We start from the raw sequence: 16701 nt of genomic DNA on the forward strand, positions 1-16701 counted from the left end.
GGACAGCGCACCGGCGCCTGGACGGGGATGGGCAGAGCGAGGAGCACGAGCCGCTGCAATCTGGACTGAGGGCCTGGAGCACTGCTGGGTTTTTACCTCTTTATCAGGCCCTGAGGAGACCCTGCAGCACGTGCCAACAGCCGTGCAAGTCCCAGACAGACCCCATCCAGGCACCAGCTGCCATCTCACGCACCGGGAACTCGGAAAGGAAAGAAGCACGTTTCCGATCAGTGCAGAAACGCAGGTGTCGGCAGCGCTGCCTTCTTGGACCAAGGCTCAGGGCCACAGAAAGTGATTGTACAGCGAGGTGCAGTCTCATAGAGCGAGCAAAGCAGCTCCGCCAGGCAAGGGGATTTTCTGGAGCCTTCCAGGTCAGGTTTCCTTCCCATGGTCTTCCTCTCTGCTCTAGAGCTTTTAATGCATTTAACATCCTGTAGGCCGCACGGGGTCATGGCGTAGTCAGGCCATGCTTCAGGACTTCTATGGTCACCTCCAGGGCTCAGGAAGGAGGATTCGACTGCATTACTTGACTTCTAAGGGTTTGGGGGTTTTCTTCTTAACCTTTATTCATAGATGTTAGATTCATAGATGTTAGGGTCGGAAGGGACCTCAATAGATCATCGAGTCCGACTCCCTTTGCTTCTTCCTGAAGCATGGAAGTAAGATGGGTGCTCCAACTGGCACTGAAAACTTCTCTGATATTGGGTGGGAGGATCCTGTTGACAACTCAGGGTTAAAACATTTGTGAGAGCTAGTTATCCAGGCTGTAGGCATATTGGTCTAGAGGCAAAAGGAGTCAGGACTCGTGGTAGAGGCGATATCTTTTATTAGACCAACTCAATGTTTGCAAATAAAGAATTTTTTTTGCAAACATCGAGTTGATCTAATAAAAGATATCACCTGTACCACGAGTTCTGCTTCCTTGCGAGAGCGAGGGATTTCACCCCACGGCAGAGTGGCAAGGGTTGCGTGTGGGGTGGAGGAAGAGGCTCTCTCTGCGTACGGGACATGGTCCCCTTCTTAGGATCACCGGAGCGCGTCTTCCCTGACAGCGGAGGGGCCCAGCGCCGCAGCGGTGTCCAGGTGTTTCTTGTTCTCCAGTCTCTGCGGGGGTCGGACTTCATGATCTGTCTTCCAACCCTACAAACCATGAAACCTAGAAACTGAAACTGAGGTCTTTGTACCAAAGCTCCTAAACTTGTGGTGGAGCAGTGGGGGTGAGCGATGGCTCGGGTGTGCAGACAAGGGCATGGCAACAGGCTCAGGAAGCAAAGTGCAGCGTAGTGCAGCAGTCTGGTGTCTGATCAGGCCATGACATCCTCTTCCATCGCCCTTGGTAAAATGTCAAACAAGTACATTTGCACTTCCTCCCCTTCCGCCATTCAGACTCGCAAGAGATTTCACATCAACACGCAGAAAAAGACACTGCCCTGTTTTCCTCCGAGTGCCTCCCTGGAAAGCTGCTTTGCCCAGACCGCTACACAAAACCTTGGCAGCAGCTGGGTGTCTGGTACACGAAGACTGTCCGGCATCTCGCTGACCAGCGTTTTCTCCCTAGGGCCCCTTCTGGTTACACGGGGCTCTGCTCCACAGCTGACATCCCCGAGTGCCGGAGTTAAAGGTAATGAGAAGGGAAAGCAAACAGGTGACTAGGGGGGAAAAAAAATGAAGCGTTATAGCTGTGCTGTTCAGTCTCTTATAATAATGGTCAGAAGCTAATGAAGAAATGGAGAGTAGATGGATATTGTCTGGGCACAGCAGCCATGGATCTGTTCATAGCAGCCAGGCTCGGGGACATTCAAGTAACAGTGCTCAGAAACTAGCTGTACTCCAAACCCTGGCAAGGCGAGATCACATAGGGGGCCCGATCCTTAAGGGTGCTGAGTACAACTCCCACTGGTTTTTCTGGAAACAAGGATCTCTTGGGATCAGGACTGCATGCCCCTGGTGCTGAGGAAGAAGAAATAAAGAAATAGGGTGCAGTGAACTAAAAACCATGGGGTTTAGTCCTGGACAGGGCAGAGCAGGCACCAAGTACAGCGCAGGTCCTGGGCCTGGCACGTGGAACCAGTCTGGTGCACAGCCTGCAGCATGCGGATCAACGCCAGACCCAAGGGCGGCACTGGGACCTGGGTGCTGGGCTTCAGTGGCCATATTTGAGCAGTCCCTCGGGGAGGGGGCAAGGGGGCAGTCAGTGCCCAATGAGAACAGCAGGTAGTGCTTGGGCATATTTTGCTTGGTTTGAAGCATCTCATGTCCTGGGTGCCTTGTTTTAATTACCCTGCTGATCTGGAACGCAATGCCAGTGCACGACAGCCCTAGCAGCACAGGAGCAGAGTGGAATTTGAAAAGAAGAAAATTATTCCATGACATTCACTAGACGTGCTCTTTTATCCTTGTAAGCAATTCCAGGAAAGTCAGGTGGCAGCCGGTTTGGCCACTCGTCTCCAGGTGCTGGTTACCAAATTCCTGTTGTGCTGGAAAGCTCATGAGGCAAGCTAAGCAAAAGCAAGTTTGGGAGACTGAAAATGGAGGCAGATGCAGATAGATGAGAAGCAAAGTAACTTGATCAGCAGCTGACTTTCTCCTTGACTGACTTCTTGCATCGTCTATAGAGAAATGCCTAATGCAGTAAACAATTACATGCTTTATACATATATGCACACACACACACATATAAAGCATGTAATTCTTTACTGTATTAGGCATATATATATACATGAGAGAGAGAGAAAACGGCTATGTCTACATAAGACTTCGCACATGACACTAAGATGTGGGGTGAAGTGGGCATGCTAGAAGGGAGGGACAGGCTGCAATTGGATCTGGACAGGCTACAGGGGTGGGCAGATGAGAACAGGATGGGTTTCAACACTGACAAGTGCAAGGTGCTGCACCTGGGGAGGAAGAACCAGCAGCAGACCTACAGGCTGGGGAACTCCCTTCTTGTCAACACAGAGGCAGAAAAGGATCTTGGAGTCATTATTGATGCCAAAATGAACATGGGCTGCCAATGAGGGGATGCGGTCAGGAAGGCCAACCATACCTTGTCATGCACCCACACTATGCATCACGAGCAGGTCCAAGGAGGTGACCCTCCCCCTGTATGCGACACTGGTCAGGCTGCAGTTAAAGTACTGCATCCAGTTCTGGAGGGATGTGGATAGCATTGAGGGGGGCCAGAAGAGGGCCACTAGCATGATCAGGGGGCAGCAGGGCAGGCCCTACGAGGAGAGGCTACAGGACCTGAACCTGTTCAGCCTCCACAAGAGAAGGCTGAGAGGGGATCTGGTGGCCATCTACAAACTGGCCAAGGGGGACCAGCAGGCAATGGGAGAGTCCCTGTTCCCCCGAGCACTCCTGGGAGTAACAAGGAACAACGGCCATAAGTTGATGGAGAGTAGATTCAGACTAGACATCAGAAGGCACTACTTCACAGTCAGTGCAGCTAAGAGCTGGAACCAACTTCCAAGAGAAGTGGTGCTGGCTCCTACCCTGGGGGTCTTCAAAAGGAGGCTGGATGAACACCTGGTCGGGGTCGTTTGACCCCAGGGCTCTTTCCTGCCATGGCAGGGGGTCGGACTTGATGACCTGCTCAGGTCCCTTCCGACCCGACCAGCTATGAAACTAAGATGCTGACTGCACAGTAGCTCGTTACTACTGCGCAGTAGCTTGTTACTAGCGTGATAGCGTCCTGTGGCACAAAGCGTGATGCGATGCTACTGCGCAGTAGTAACGAGCTACCGTGCAGTCAGCATCAAGCAGCCGTGCAGGGACACTACTGCGCAGTACTGCCCAGTCACTTTGTACTTGTAAGTACTAAATGGCTGCACGGTCACAACTGCGCAGTCAGTCTCGTGTAGATGTGGCCTGTGACTCTCGTTCTAGTCTCTCTCAGCTTTCTCAGGATTTGCAACGTGTTGATGGAGAATCCCCAGCCGGCCTACAGCAGCCTCTAGCATGCGAGTCGCTTGGTCAGGCGCAGGGTGGGGAAAGCAGCAGCAGCCCCACGCTCCAGAAGGTGTTAGCAGACAGGAAACTTCTTGGGAATCAGCGCTACCCAGAGATCATACATTATGCATAGCCTGGTGCAGAAATGGTCCCGGTTTCAAGAAGCCGCAGCTTGATCTTTTGCTCAGGAAATGCTGGTCACTGATGAGAAGCTAGACCTTCTATTTCTTTAAAAAAAAGACATTACAGTCAGGAGCTAAAATTCCAAAATAGTGTTTAATATTCTTATTTTTCCAGAAAAGGCACAGTTTCAGCTATTATAAAGTGACAATCCCTTTTTTCAGGCGAATAAAAAAAAAAAAAAGACTTAAAATAGTTACATAGGCTCTATCATCCGGAGTCCTGTATACAGTACTTCCATCAAGCCTACAGTGCTATAATTTTATATTTGTTACAAAAATAGCAGCTGATTTTCTTCATCTATTTACAGTATTTCATAGTATTGCATATTTCTACAGAGATGTATACAACCACTCTGCATACAAATATGGTTTCTCAACTCAGATCTGCCTATTTCTGACATCTATCAACATTAGTATCTTCTATTCATAATGTTTAACCTCAGGATTACCATAACTTCTTGAAAGGAAATGATTAGGAAACTTCGTTCCTGGGGAACTCCAGACAAGGAAACAACGGCATTTACTGTCTGACAATACAACGGCATTTACTTTCAGTAACAATTTTGTATCATCTGTTAAGTAGTCTTGTGACCGATTCAAGAATCAAATGTGAACTCCTTGTTAGACATGTTCTGCAATGAGCAACCGCAGCCCGTCTCACTAAGGGGGTGGTGTGGGATCGTGTGGAGCAAGTCACTTTTTTGCATAGTAACAAAAGCACTGCTCCTAACAGCAGGCACGTGTGATACTGACATTTAAATATACTAAATTAAATATTTCAAATAAGGAACTGAAGTGGCAGTTTCATCCTAAGCATGCCAAAGAGCTCTCAAGTATTCCTAAAATTGCCTTCCTCCAAGAAGTGCAAAAGTAAACAGGTACTTGAAAATATCCAAATATCTTGCCACTCCTAAGTGCTAGTACAGAAATCTATGTCTACATGTGCACGTTCAATAATACAGCACCATCGATAAGCAGATGGCAGGAATGGCTAGTTACAGTCACTACATTAAATTTACGTTTCTTTTTCAAATAAATAGGTCCCACTGTTACAAGCTGTCCAGTAGACAAAATATCATTAAGAGCAGTGTTTTTTTGTACAATTTTATCTCCCTATTGAGAACAACCTGAAATGGAATTACTGGACCTATTATTTCCTGGCTGAAGTCAGTTTACATAAGCAAAGAATTTGGCCCAAAATGTTAATGTTAAATAATATATATAGAATGCAAAATGCATACTGACGTCTAAAAGCCAGTAACTTCTCTTCTGTTTTCCACTTTTTATTCTGTCGGCAGGTCAAGGCTGACCTAGGCAAGCTGCAAACAGAAATTCACTTGGGGTTCGGTTTACCATAGTGGTGTAGTAACCGCTCAAATAACTAAACTACAATAGAAATAACACTGATGGACGGTTAAGAACCAAGGAGTGAAGCTGGAGTAAACAAAACCCAAACTATCAAAGTTTTCCAAAAGGGGAATTTATAAAACTGTACATGTGGGAAGTGAAACTATTCAACTTTCCAAATAGCGATCTTCCCTTCTTCCTTCCCAGAGCCGCTGAGGATGTATCTGTTCTCAGCAGAGCACAGGGCCTTCACCGTGTCCGCATGGCCCACCAACTCCTTCTCCACCTTTTTCCTTTCAACGTCTACCACGTAGATCTTTCCTTTGATTTTGCCCTGGGATAGTCCTCTGCTGCCAATCCAGAGCTGAAAAGAAACAACAGCTTTTGAAGCACTGTATTCCTGGTTGGTTTAAGGATACGGCTGAAACAGAGGAGTTGTTTTGTCACCCCCAGGAGATGGTCATTGGCTTCTCTACCCAAGTTTGAAAAGAGATTTCCCATAAAGCGGCTCACTGAAGTTAGTTCTTTGTACTTTTTTTCTGTACATCCACTATAACATTTTAACTAAGGTTTGCTAGTTAGAAAGAAGACCATTTTGTCTGCTTTACATATGCAACTGTCTTGGGGTTTTGTTCCAGAAAGACAACATACAATGGCTAGATTTTTTTTTTAATTAAGGCATTTAGAAGTAAGTTTACAGCAGACAATACTGCCATTTTTAGCACCTGGCAGGCCACTTTGGCACAGCCTGGCTTCCCAATAGCTGCTATTTCACTACCTAGAGCAGAGCTATGGGGTTTACTACCCCCATCCCGCTTCAGGTGAGAGGGGGGACAGGACCTGTTAGCCTGCTGATTGTTGGCAGGATTAAAGAGGACTGAATGCCCAAGCTGAGGAAGGGGGAGGGTCAGGACATTTGCCAATTTTATTTCTGTACAAGTGAACTGGACAATGATGCTGTTTAAGGCATTAGTGGGCTCTGAATCGATGGAGGGGAAGAGGGGTGAAGCTGTGGAAGATGTAAAAGAGATAATGCTCTGGGTTTCCAAGGAATTTGCTGGTCACTCAGTTTGGGGGCTGTCTGGATGGCTTCTTTCTCTGGTTTCCCACATCAGATCCTGGCGCCCATAGCAGAGGGGCTTCCCAACTCCAAAGCAGCACACATTTTGCGGAAGGAGAGATAAGAGGTTCCAACTGGGATTATTTTAGGAAAAGTAATTCCTGATTTTCTACCCATGGAATATTTGTGTCATTAATTATGGAAACAGATGGCAACGAGGGGAGCTTTTTAGTCCCTTTTAGCCATCTTTTGTTGGGCCTGTAGCGTGTTGAAAAAGGCCAGCTAATCAGCCTTTACTTCTGTACATTAGCCCATGGGTGTCAGTCCCTCTTGAGTCAGGGGGGCATGTGCCCCCCCCCACACACACCAGTCAGCAACCGGGGCTGAGGTTCCCCCGCAGCTGATCCTGCTGGCCACGGCTGGGGAGTCCCCCTGCGACTGATCCCGCTGGCCACGGGGACGGCAGTCTCGCTCCTGCGGCCACTTCCAGAAGCGGCACGACTGCTTTTCCCGGCAGCCCTGCTCCCTGGCCAGTGCTCACAGGGGGGGCATTTGTGCTCCTGCCTGCCAGCCAGCTACACAGGGAACGCAGCCTGACAGGGGGTGCACCGGCGCTCTCCAGGGGTGCACATGCACCCCCTACGCGCTGCCCCTGCATTAGCCTTTTCTTGGTCTTGATCACCAGACCATGAGGGATTAAATATCAAGGGACCCAATTCTTTGTTGCATACTGTTCACTGGTAAGTGGCTAATAAAGCCATTGCACAGACAGTCATGAATAACAATTCTGGCTTTGCTTACAATTTTTTAAATATCCAGTGAGTGGTCAATTATACATGGCTGCCATTAGCTTAGCTGACTCCAAAGTGCTACCTATGTCTCAGAGATCAATTTGAATACAACTCAGTAACAGAAAAATCAGGCAACAAGACGTGAAAGAGACATAAATTAGTAGTATGTTGCATTTCAACAAAAAGAAACATGCAACAATGAAGGTTTAATGAATATCTCACCTGATTTTTCACTTTTATCATGCAGGTGACCTCAGAGCAATCCAGAAGATTAATCTTTTGAGGTTTGCTTGAGAGATTTGTTATATTCCAAACACACAGGTCACTGCTCCCAAAACACGATGTCCAGACCTCATCTCTCTAAAGCACAAAGAACACAGCCAGCCTTAGCAGTGCTCTTACAAATATATCTCAAGAAATACAGCACTGTTTCAAGGAAGTCAGCTTTATAAATGGAATTAGCAACCTAAATTTAATACCTCGAGAAACAGCTGGAAGCAGAGGAAAGGTGAACACATATCCTTCAGGTTCTGTTCAATTTTCATTTCCTGTTGAAACCCATTTGTTGACACAGCCAGTATGCAGCTCCTCGCACCTTCAGTATTAAAGAGATGATGTTTAGTAGTTGAAGTGGAAAGGAAGGCATGGGTAAGTGTATACATACCAAGAATGTGGGGCACCAGTCATAGCAGTGAGACCTATAAACTATTAGGGCTGTGCAAAGCTTGGGTACCTGATTTGATTCAGAGGAGATTTGGCCTGATTCAATGGCCGAATCTCTGAATTGAATCAGAAGACCCTTTAATTTCTCCGAATAGAATCGGAAGCCTCCAAATTGATTCAGAGATCAGACGATTTGGTCATAGACACAGCTTTATATGTTTTTTCTATGTACCTTGAGGTACGGGTGCATCTCGTGAATGCCAAGATGGTGGGGCGGATAGAGCGTCCCACAGGAGCATGGGGGGCCCTCCACCATGCTCGGCGGCGGACCCAGAAGTACTTCCGGTCCACTTCCAGATCTGCTGTGGAGCATGCGGGGGACCCCCTCATTCCCCTCAACTCAGTGACTGGTGCCTCCTGGGTCTGGGGAGGCACCCAGGGTCCCCCCACGGGCAAGCACTAAGCCGGGGGGGGTCCCCCACATGCTCGGCAGTGGATCCAGAAGTGGACCAGAAGTATTTCCGGTATACTTCCACGTCCACCGCTGAGCGCTTCGGCACCCCGCCCCACCCCACGATCTCGTGGGGCGCTCCATCTGCCCCGCCATCTCAGAGTTCACAAGCCGTACCCGGTACCTTGAGATATGTGGGTAAAAAACATTTCAAGCTGTGTCTATGGCCAAATCGCTGATTCTCCAAATCGGAATGAAATCTTCAGATTCAGATTTGGCCAAATCGAATCGGGACAGTGATCCAAATCAGTGAATTGAATCACTGTCCCCCAAATCAGGCTGAATCTGAATCAAATACTGTCCGCTTCACACACCCCTATAAACAATGTTCTTTGCTCTTACTTGATTTCTTACAATAGGGCCACACAGCTGGGAGCCCAGGGCTACATCCAGCCTGTAAAGGGTTAACTCTCAGCCCCTGGGCTCTAGTCTGGGCAGCACTCCCCTCATCAAATCTCCTGCAGCTGCCAGATGTCTCTGGGCTCCTTCTCCCTCCACCAGCTTCTGCTGCACACCCCTACCCCTAGGGGTGGTGCAGGTGGCATGGCACAGCATGGCCCGGGGAGCCCCCAGTGCAGGGGCACCCATATGGTGCAGCGCAGCATAGGGAGAGACATGGCAGAGGGAAGCCTGAGCCACGTGATGCACAGCCCACGCAGCGTGTCAGGCCCAGACACTCAAAGTTAGACAGTGTGGAGGGAAAGGGGAGGAGAGGTTAGGCGGATATTTGTAGATCTCTTCTGTTCTCAGGAGTGCACAAGTATTTACACCCATAGATCTAGGGCAGACACTCAATGAAGTCTTGGAAAAGTAGGGCTAGAAGGATTCTCAGGTCATCTCATCCAACTCCCCGCTCAAGGTAGGATCACCCCTGACTAAACCATCCTAGACAAGTGTTTCTCTAACTTATCATTAAAAACTTTTGTGAACAACCCTCTCATAAATACCAGGCTCAATGCCCCAAATACCAAAGACACCCTACTGTGCCACCGGTAAAGGAAGTGGACAAGGGCACTGCCAGCGTCCCGGCTCTGCAAGGACAGAAAGTTTGTTAACATACACTCAGGAGATCCAGGGAAGTGCAGCTGTATCCATCACTGTAGTCATGCCACACCCAAATACTTAATTAGAAAAAAGATCCAGTTGAGGCATGAAGAACTTACAGCACCACAGCCAGTCATTATGGAGTTTGATAGAAGTGAGGTTTTGGCAGGGCAGCTGAAATATATCGTTTACTTTCAAAGTGCTGATGTTCCAAGCAATCACCGTCCCATCTAAACTGCATGAATACGCTTGGCTGTTAACAAAAAAAAATAAAATAAAATACAGATTGAAATCAAATGCTGGACATTCAAATCCAAAACTGAGGCTTTAAGCCGCATTCTGAGAGAAACCCCATTTGCTGGAAAGATGCCGCATCTTGTGTTCGAGTCCAACTGATGGCACTACCTTGGTTTCAGGGTTTAATCATCTTCACTGCAATGGAAGCGAGTAATGCTGAGGCTAGATTTATAAATCGAGTGAGTGAGTAGTGCCAAGGCTGGAAGTGTGCTGCACAGTGGCCCCTTTAATCTTGCTCTTTTTGCCATGTGCTCTCTCCCCCCTCCACCATCACTGCTGACTGGCAGGCAGGCCCCCACAGCCCCGCCTCTCACTCCTGATTGGCCTAGAGGCAAAAACTACAGTTAAATATGCTGCAGTTTTTGGTCTCCTGCACTGATTGGCCAAGGGCCCCTGGCAGCCCAGCAGCTCGCTGCTGATCTGCCAGGAGGCAAAAACTGGCATATTTTAAACCATGGTTTTCGCCTCCTGGCCAATCAGGAGCAAGCAATGGGGCCACCGGAGTGCCTTGGCCAATCAGCAGCAGAGGGCAAGGCACAGTGAAAAGGACGAGATTAAAGGAGCTGCTGTGCGGTGCACTTCCGGTGCGATTTAGGGAGGGCAAATCCTCCACTAAGAACACACTATGGTCTGGTGGTCAGGGCGTTTTGTTGGGGAGGAGGGCATGCGGGTCTGAATCACCATTCCCCCTTCCAGGAATGTTTTAACAGAAAATTAAATAAAAAGAAAAAAAGAGCGTACCCTGCTCAGCCTTTTGAAAGACAGGCTATAGGTGCCAAGCACTGAAAACATTAGGCCTTGCTGCCCCTAACTCAATTCCCTAACTGAATCTTGTGATATTATCCATAAGTGTTTCAAAATTGGGTCACAGGATTGTAAAGTCTCAAATTTTGAAATCTAGTTTATTAGGCTACTACAGCGACCTGAGACGCCTTTATGCATTATGAACTAAATGTGCAATAATTATACCAAACGAGAAAACTGAATGAGAACCGTTCTCCTCTAACTCTGCTGTATATTACTGGCTTTGAAACTCTCTACTCTCCCAAGAAATGATCAAAATCATTTTTCCATTGTGACTGCATGTAGGAAAATATACTCCATCATCCTATTTACTTTAACGTACATGAACCAGACAAGAACATCTTTCTTCAGGGTGGGGTAGTAGCTACTGAACAAAACAATGCACTTTTTGCTTCTCTGTAATGAAAATTAAACCAAGAACTGTGCTGTAAAAGGCTACTTGATTATGCACATGAAGCAAAAATGGAATGCAACTGTGTCGACTCATAACTGGATGCCTTCAAATCCCCATTGCTCTCATCTCTGTCCAACAACCGTCTTGCATATTCTGTTTCAAAATGTGTAAGATTTACTTTAAAAGGGAATTCTCTGTTTTACTAGATATAATACAGATGCTTCCCTATGGGCCTTAATAAAGGCTTGCTTTACTGGTAGGCAGCCTCTCTGTTTCAAGTGATGAACTCTGTCCAAAACTTTTGAAAATTAGTAATTTGTTTCCTTTGTGGATTCTTTTCTCCTTTATCACATGCTAACACTTCGCCCTTGTTTTTCAGTTTGAGATTTCAATCATCATACTGCGTTGCTTGGCTCTTTAACTGGTCTTGTGTCACTGCAGTCTGGCCTAGATTCTCAATTCTCTGAGCCTGCTTTGTACCTGTCTAGCTGCATGGAAATATCTTCCATTTTGTTTAAGCAGCCAGAAGAGGAGTCCTGTTGTGTAGGTGAATTTCCCCAGGGTTTAAGAAAACCACAGAAATTCCATGTCAAAGCTGGTTCCCGGTGCAAGGCACATAACCGCAGCCCTCCCAAGTCTCAGATGATCCCTAGTGCTCACAATGGGCCTTGTACATCATTGGCAGCAAATAAAAGATAAAGCAGTTTCCAAGAAAGCAGGGCTATTTTAGAAATGAGGTCATGTTCACATCAGATAAATTTACATATAAGGTATGCTAATTAAACTAATTAAAGAAAATAGAGTTGGGTGTTTCAAAGGCCTCCTTTCATATACCTGCACACATTTCTCTTGGAGTTAAATTTAATCAAGGAGCTAATTAATCATTACAGAAAAATTAGTGTCATGGAAATATCCAAAGGCAAAGTTACTTTGTGATATGCATGGATATTCTCCCAAATTAGGTTTACTATTGGGGTATTTAGTCTCTGATTACAGCTAGTGCAAAGCTGTGCTGAATTCAATTGTTCTCCTGCCTGTATATGTTATAGTATTTAACATAAATGTAATTTTGAGGCATCTTTAAATTTCAGCTAAGGGCATGTTAGTAAGGCAGTGATTGCCTTGAACTGCCTACAGCCGTTCACACTTAGAGTCAGTGGCAGAGAATTACATTTGTCTTGGTTTGCTTTGTGGTCCTCTACATGGACCGTGCTACAGGAAGCCTGGGTCTGGACAGACAACGATATACGTACACTTTAAAAGAAGCCTAACACCTAGCTGATCAAACTGTTAGGAGACAACATACCAGATTAACCTTCTATCTAAAATGGATGCAAGAATGTAGTCTAGTAAATATGCACTTTTGGGGAGGTCAGGAAGCTACCAGCATAGTGCGAGCCCCCTAGAAATGAAGGGGGCAACTTATGTTAATAACCAGATTGGCAAAGGCACTTATGCCTGCTAGAGAGCATAGCTTCTGTCTTCAGTCTTCCCTGCTACAAGGGGGTGCATCTACATGTGCGCTTGGACCATGGAGTTGACTAATTAGCTGCACAGTAAAGTATCACCGTCTACATGTGCACCCATGTGTCTGGGACAAGTACTATTCTACAGTGGTGTAATTTATGCTACTGCAACACACTTGTAGATGGTGACTGGCTGGATGGGGCGCGAGGGTGCTACAGTGCAGAGGCTGCCTGATGCCTAGCCTCGTACTGTAGCATCCTCATGCCCCGACCAGCCCCAACGCCACCCGGAGCTTGGGGCTAACCCCAAGCCCCCTGCCAACCCGGAGCTGCTCTGCCCCAGTTCAGTGTGCTGCAATCACAGACACGTGCAAATAATGCGCCCGAGAGAAAAAACTCCAGCACAAACTGCACCAGAGGTTATTTCTTTGCCCTAATTGCATGTGTAGATGCACCCAGGGTGCAGCTGAATCACCCAGCTAAGGAGGCTGGGTATACCAAGATGAGAGGGGAATGCAAGAGGCCCACATGGGCAAGGGACAGAGCCTGAGGCTGCATCTAGACCCTTCACCTGGCTAAGCACCACGTCTTTGGATTTAAGGTATAGGGTAAGAACGGGTCTCGGTTCTGGTATTGTCTTGTTTGTTTACTCTTATATCTCTGTCCATCTCTACACGTGGTGGCTGGTCTCTTATGCTCGTTCTGCTTTTATAAGAAATAATTTTGTTGTTCATCTCCTTACTGGTTGCCTGTGGAAGGAGGGACTTTCTGGATTCCAGACTAACCCTCTCCCCAGAGAAGAGGAGAGAGTTCTTCCATAATCCAAAAGCGAGGGGCCACTTGGGGCCAGCAAAGATCCCTCACTGCAGCTGCAGAGTCCAGGTACAACGGGAGAGGATCTGAGGTGCTGAGATAGAGACCTATTTCAGGGCAACCTCAGTCTGTTCGCTGGCATGAGTGACAGCATAGCAGAGAGAAGCTCTGAGCTCCAGGGGCCCCACGGGTGGTTTTGTGATGATCGGCACAGAGAATCCTGTTCAAAATTCTTTTCCATATCATTTTCTCATCCAGATTCACAATGTCCAGTACAAAGGATGTCTCCCCTATTTACTTATATGCATATGAAGAAATCGAACTTGTAAATCAGGTTTACCTGGGTATACTGTTCCTCTGCTCTACAACGATGTCCATCACATCAGAACGGTGGTCATTTAGTTGCTTATTGCAAGACATACTGTGTGTGTTGATTATGTAAATAATGGAGTCTTGAGAACCAATCCATACTTGGCTCTGTTCTACCATTACCATACAAGTCTATTAAAAAAAAAAAATGCAAATTTTTTACAAAGTGCAATTCAAAAGGCAATCACTCTTCAGAGTAGACTGCAGAAATATAATGCAACAGGAATTGTTTCCTGGTGGTTAACACCAGCAATATGAAACCACACCCCACCTGGTTCCCAGCTTCACTCTAGCCAAGACCTATGATTACTAAGTTTCCATGGCCTGTGGGAAATGAGGAGTGATCTCAGACTGAATTTCGAGAGATGATCAGGACACTGGTCACAGCATCCCTTGGTCTTCTTCCCCCTTGACAGAAGGATGGAACAATATCTCCCTGCTGCAAACATTACTTACCTTCACTACATACTTCATGTTGCTTTTCATTTTTGTAAACTTGTCCACCTGCTCACCCAGGGGCCTTCTTCTGCGTCTAGGCATCTGCCACTGGCCTCCTTTTTCCTCTATCCATTTCCCCACCTCTGTCATCATTACTCTTCTACAGTTCTCACCAGCTTCAGCTGCTCCTCACCCATTCTCCTCCCACATGCAAAAAACTCAGATCCCACATACACACCCTCCCTCCAAGTCGTGCCACTCGCCTCTGGTGACGTACATCCCAAACCAGCCCTCACACCAGCCCCTACCAGTCTTGTGTCACAATTCCAAGCTTCATGCCTTACCTGCCCCTTATACCTCCCCCTCCCTTGCTGACACTGGGCTGCCCAACCATTTCTACAAAAGACCACAGCTATCTATAACCTCTTCGTATCTCACTCCCTCCTATGCCCAGCCTCCCGTCTTTGCTGATTCTCTACCCACCTCTTTCTCTGCTTTTGAACACCACTGCATTCAGTTCTCCTCATCTCCCTCTCCACACTGTTGCCATCTACTGTCCTCCATTGATTTCCCAATCCCTCCCAGTCCCTTCACAGCAGCCTTCCTTTTACTTTTGCTCCTGACTTACTCTTCCTCCTAACAGTTGCCAAGTTCTTCCAAATATCTACCATAAATCTCCCTTGTCTCAATGTAGGTCCATTACTATTTCCTCTGCCCCTGTGGACATGGGATAATTGAGGATCACCCTCATTATAAACAGTGCTTCTTGTATTTGAAAGCTGTTATCAAACCCCCTTTTAGTGTCTTATTTTATTGTCTTCTATTATCTTAGTCTGTAGACCAATTAATCCCAATTCTTCCATCCTTTCCTGTTATATCATGCTTTTTTCACTTCTACGTGCATAACTCATCTGATCCTTTAGTCACATACTAGTTCACCTTCCTCTCTTTATTCACCCTGCAGCCCTGCTTTAACCTCTTCCAGTCACTGGATTTGGTCTTCACTGAGCAACATTCACTCACTAATCTTTCTGAGTTTCCTCCTTTCCAACCATGGCCTCTTTTATCCTCACCTACCCATGTCTACTTCAACCCATGTAGATCTTTCCATAACATCCAGTTCATGAGCATGGATAATTTCTTGACTGATTCCAATCCCTCCTTCCCCTGCTCAGCTTAGTATGTTTTTTTTAAATAAGAGTAAAATGCAAAAAAAGTCACTTTCCCCATCAGAAGACCTCTTACCAGCACCCCAGTGATGGGTCAGCCCCAACATCCATCCCCACTGCTCGAAGACCATCACTGACAAATCTCAAATCTAGGATGACCTCTCCCACGACAAATTAATTCTTTCCTCCTTCAGTTCTGCCATCCTCCTAAGGAATTCTACTTTGCTAACTTAATTAAATTACATCCTCGACTACAGGCCAGTCTCCACCTTTTGCCTTCACTTCTTTCTCCACACAAAATTCCACTGATTTCTTCCAAAAGAAAATTGACAGAAATACAACAGACCTTCGCCCTCAACCCTTGGCTTGCTTTCCCTTCCCCTTCTCTCACTTCAAGCTTGTCTTCACTTTAAAGGCCTCTCTGACACTACTCCCAACCTACCTATTATCTTTCATTCGCTATTGAGATGTTAGCTCCCTACTCCCATTGGAAGAGGCCATGGACGACTCCTATCCCCATGAAACAAGCAGTTCTGTGTTTTTTAACATGCTGTGCTCATCCTTAGAGGACCTTCTCATGAATATCTGCAAACCTGCGGTTAGACTGCTCACAAACCAAGAATACCATATTTCATGCTGACTAATATTGTCCATTTCCTTACATTCCCCCATCTATCAGTCTGCCTGGCATCTTTGATCTTAAAATAGTTCTCTCTTTTGGCAGGGAACACATTTAGCAAAATGTGGTCCCTGCAGGGACCATGTTTTCTAGCAAAATAGCATCCTGGTCCACGGCTACTGCTCCTGAAAACTACACTAATACGAAAGGGTAAGTAGCAATATTTGTCTTGCTTACCAGTTTAGAACTGCCCACTTTAAAACAGTGCTGCTGGATAGACCAGGTAGATGCATCAAACACAACTACCTTCCCCTCATTTAAAGCACACCATAATTTTGGAAAGGTATCTCCAGGTTTTTCTGCTGGGTCAAGATGTCCTAGTATTGGAGAGAGAGGGAAGAAGAACAAAACAATACTATCAGCTATATTTGCACAAATGACCAGAAAATGTATTTTCCTGCTAAAGCATGGCATCTGTACCCCAGAACCTATACTAGCAGCTAATGAGCAGAATAATCATGTCACCATTGTGCTCTCCCACATCTATTTGGCGAGTCCACTTGATGTCTCATTTTACACCTGTCAGCTCTTCAGAGCAAGGACAATCTTTTCATTGTATGTATGTGAAATGCTTAGCTCCTTGGAGATCTAATCCCAGTTTGAGTCATTAAGTGCTGCTACCACACACGCAATAAATACCTTGGCTCCCATTTGGTTTCTGGGCGTTGGATATGACCTACAAATCTCTGAAGGACTTGAGATCAATCTCTTTGTAAACGCGTC

At 46.5% G+C, this 16701-nt stretch overlaps 1 protein-coding gene across 2 annotated transcripts in view; it reads right to left on the reverse strand.

Moving 5' to 3' along the window:
- Positions 1 to 4231: 4231 nt before the first annotated feature.
- DENND3 (DENN domain containing 3) overlaps positions 4232 to 16701 on the reverse strand; it is a 61975-nt gene continuing 49505 nt past the window's right edge. For both annotated transcript variants that reach the window (XM_006016437.3, XM_014524319.2), the window contains exons 18-23: positions 16156 to 16295; positions 13664 to 13824; positions 9669 to 9802; positions 7811 to 7926; positions 7554 to 7691; positions 4232 to 5844 (exon numbers count right to left, since the gene is read on the reverse strand). In XM_006016437.3, the coding sequence (XP_006016499.1) occupies positions 5644 to 5844; positions 7554 to 7691; positions 7811 to 7926; positions 9669 to 9802; positions 13664 to 13824; positions 16156 to 16295 (890 nt within the window). In that variant the 3' untranslated portion in view covers positions 4232 to 5643. The remainder of the gene's footprint in view (positions 5845 to 7553; positions 7692 to 7810; positions 7927 to 9668; positions 9803 to 13663; positions 13825 to 16155; positions 16296 to 16701) is intronic.

Source organism: Alligator sinensis, unplaced genomic scaffold (assembly GCF_000455745.1).
Source record: "Alligator sinensis unplaced genomic scaffold, ASM45574v1 scaffold721_1, whole genome shotgun sequence".
NCBI classification, from domain to species: domain Eukaryota; kingdom Metazoa; phylum Chordata; order Crocodylia; family Alligatoridae; genus Alligator; species Alligator sinensis.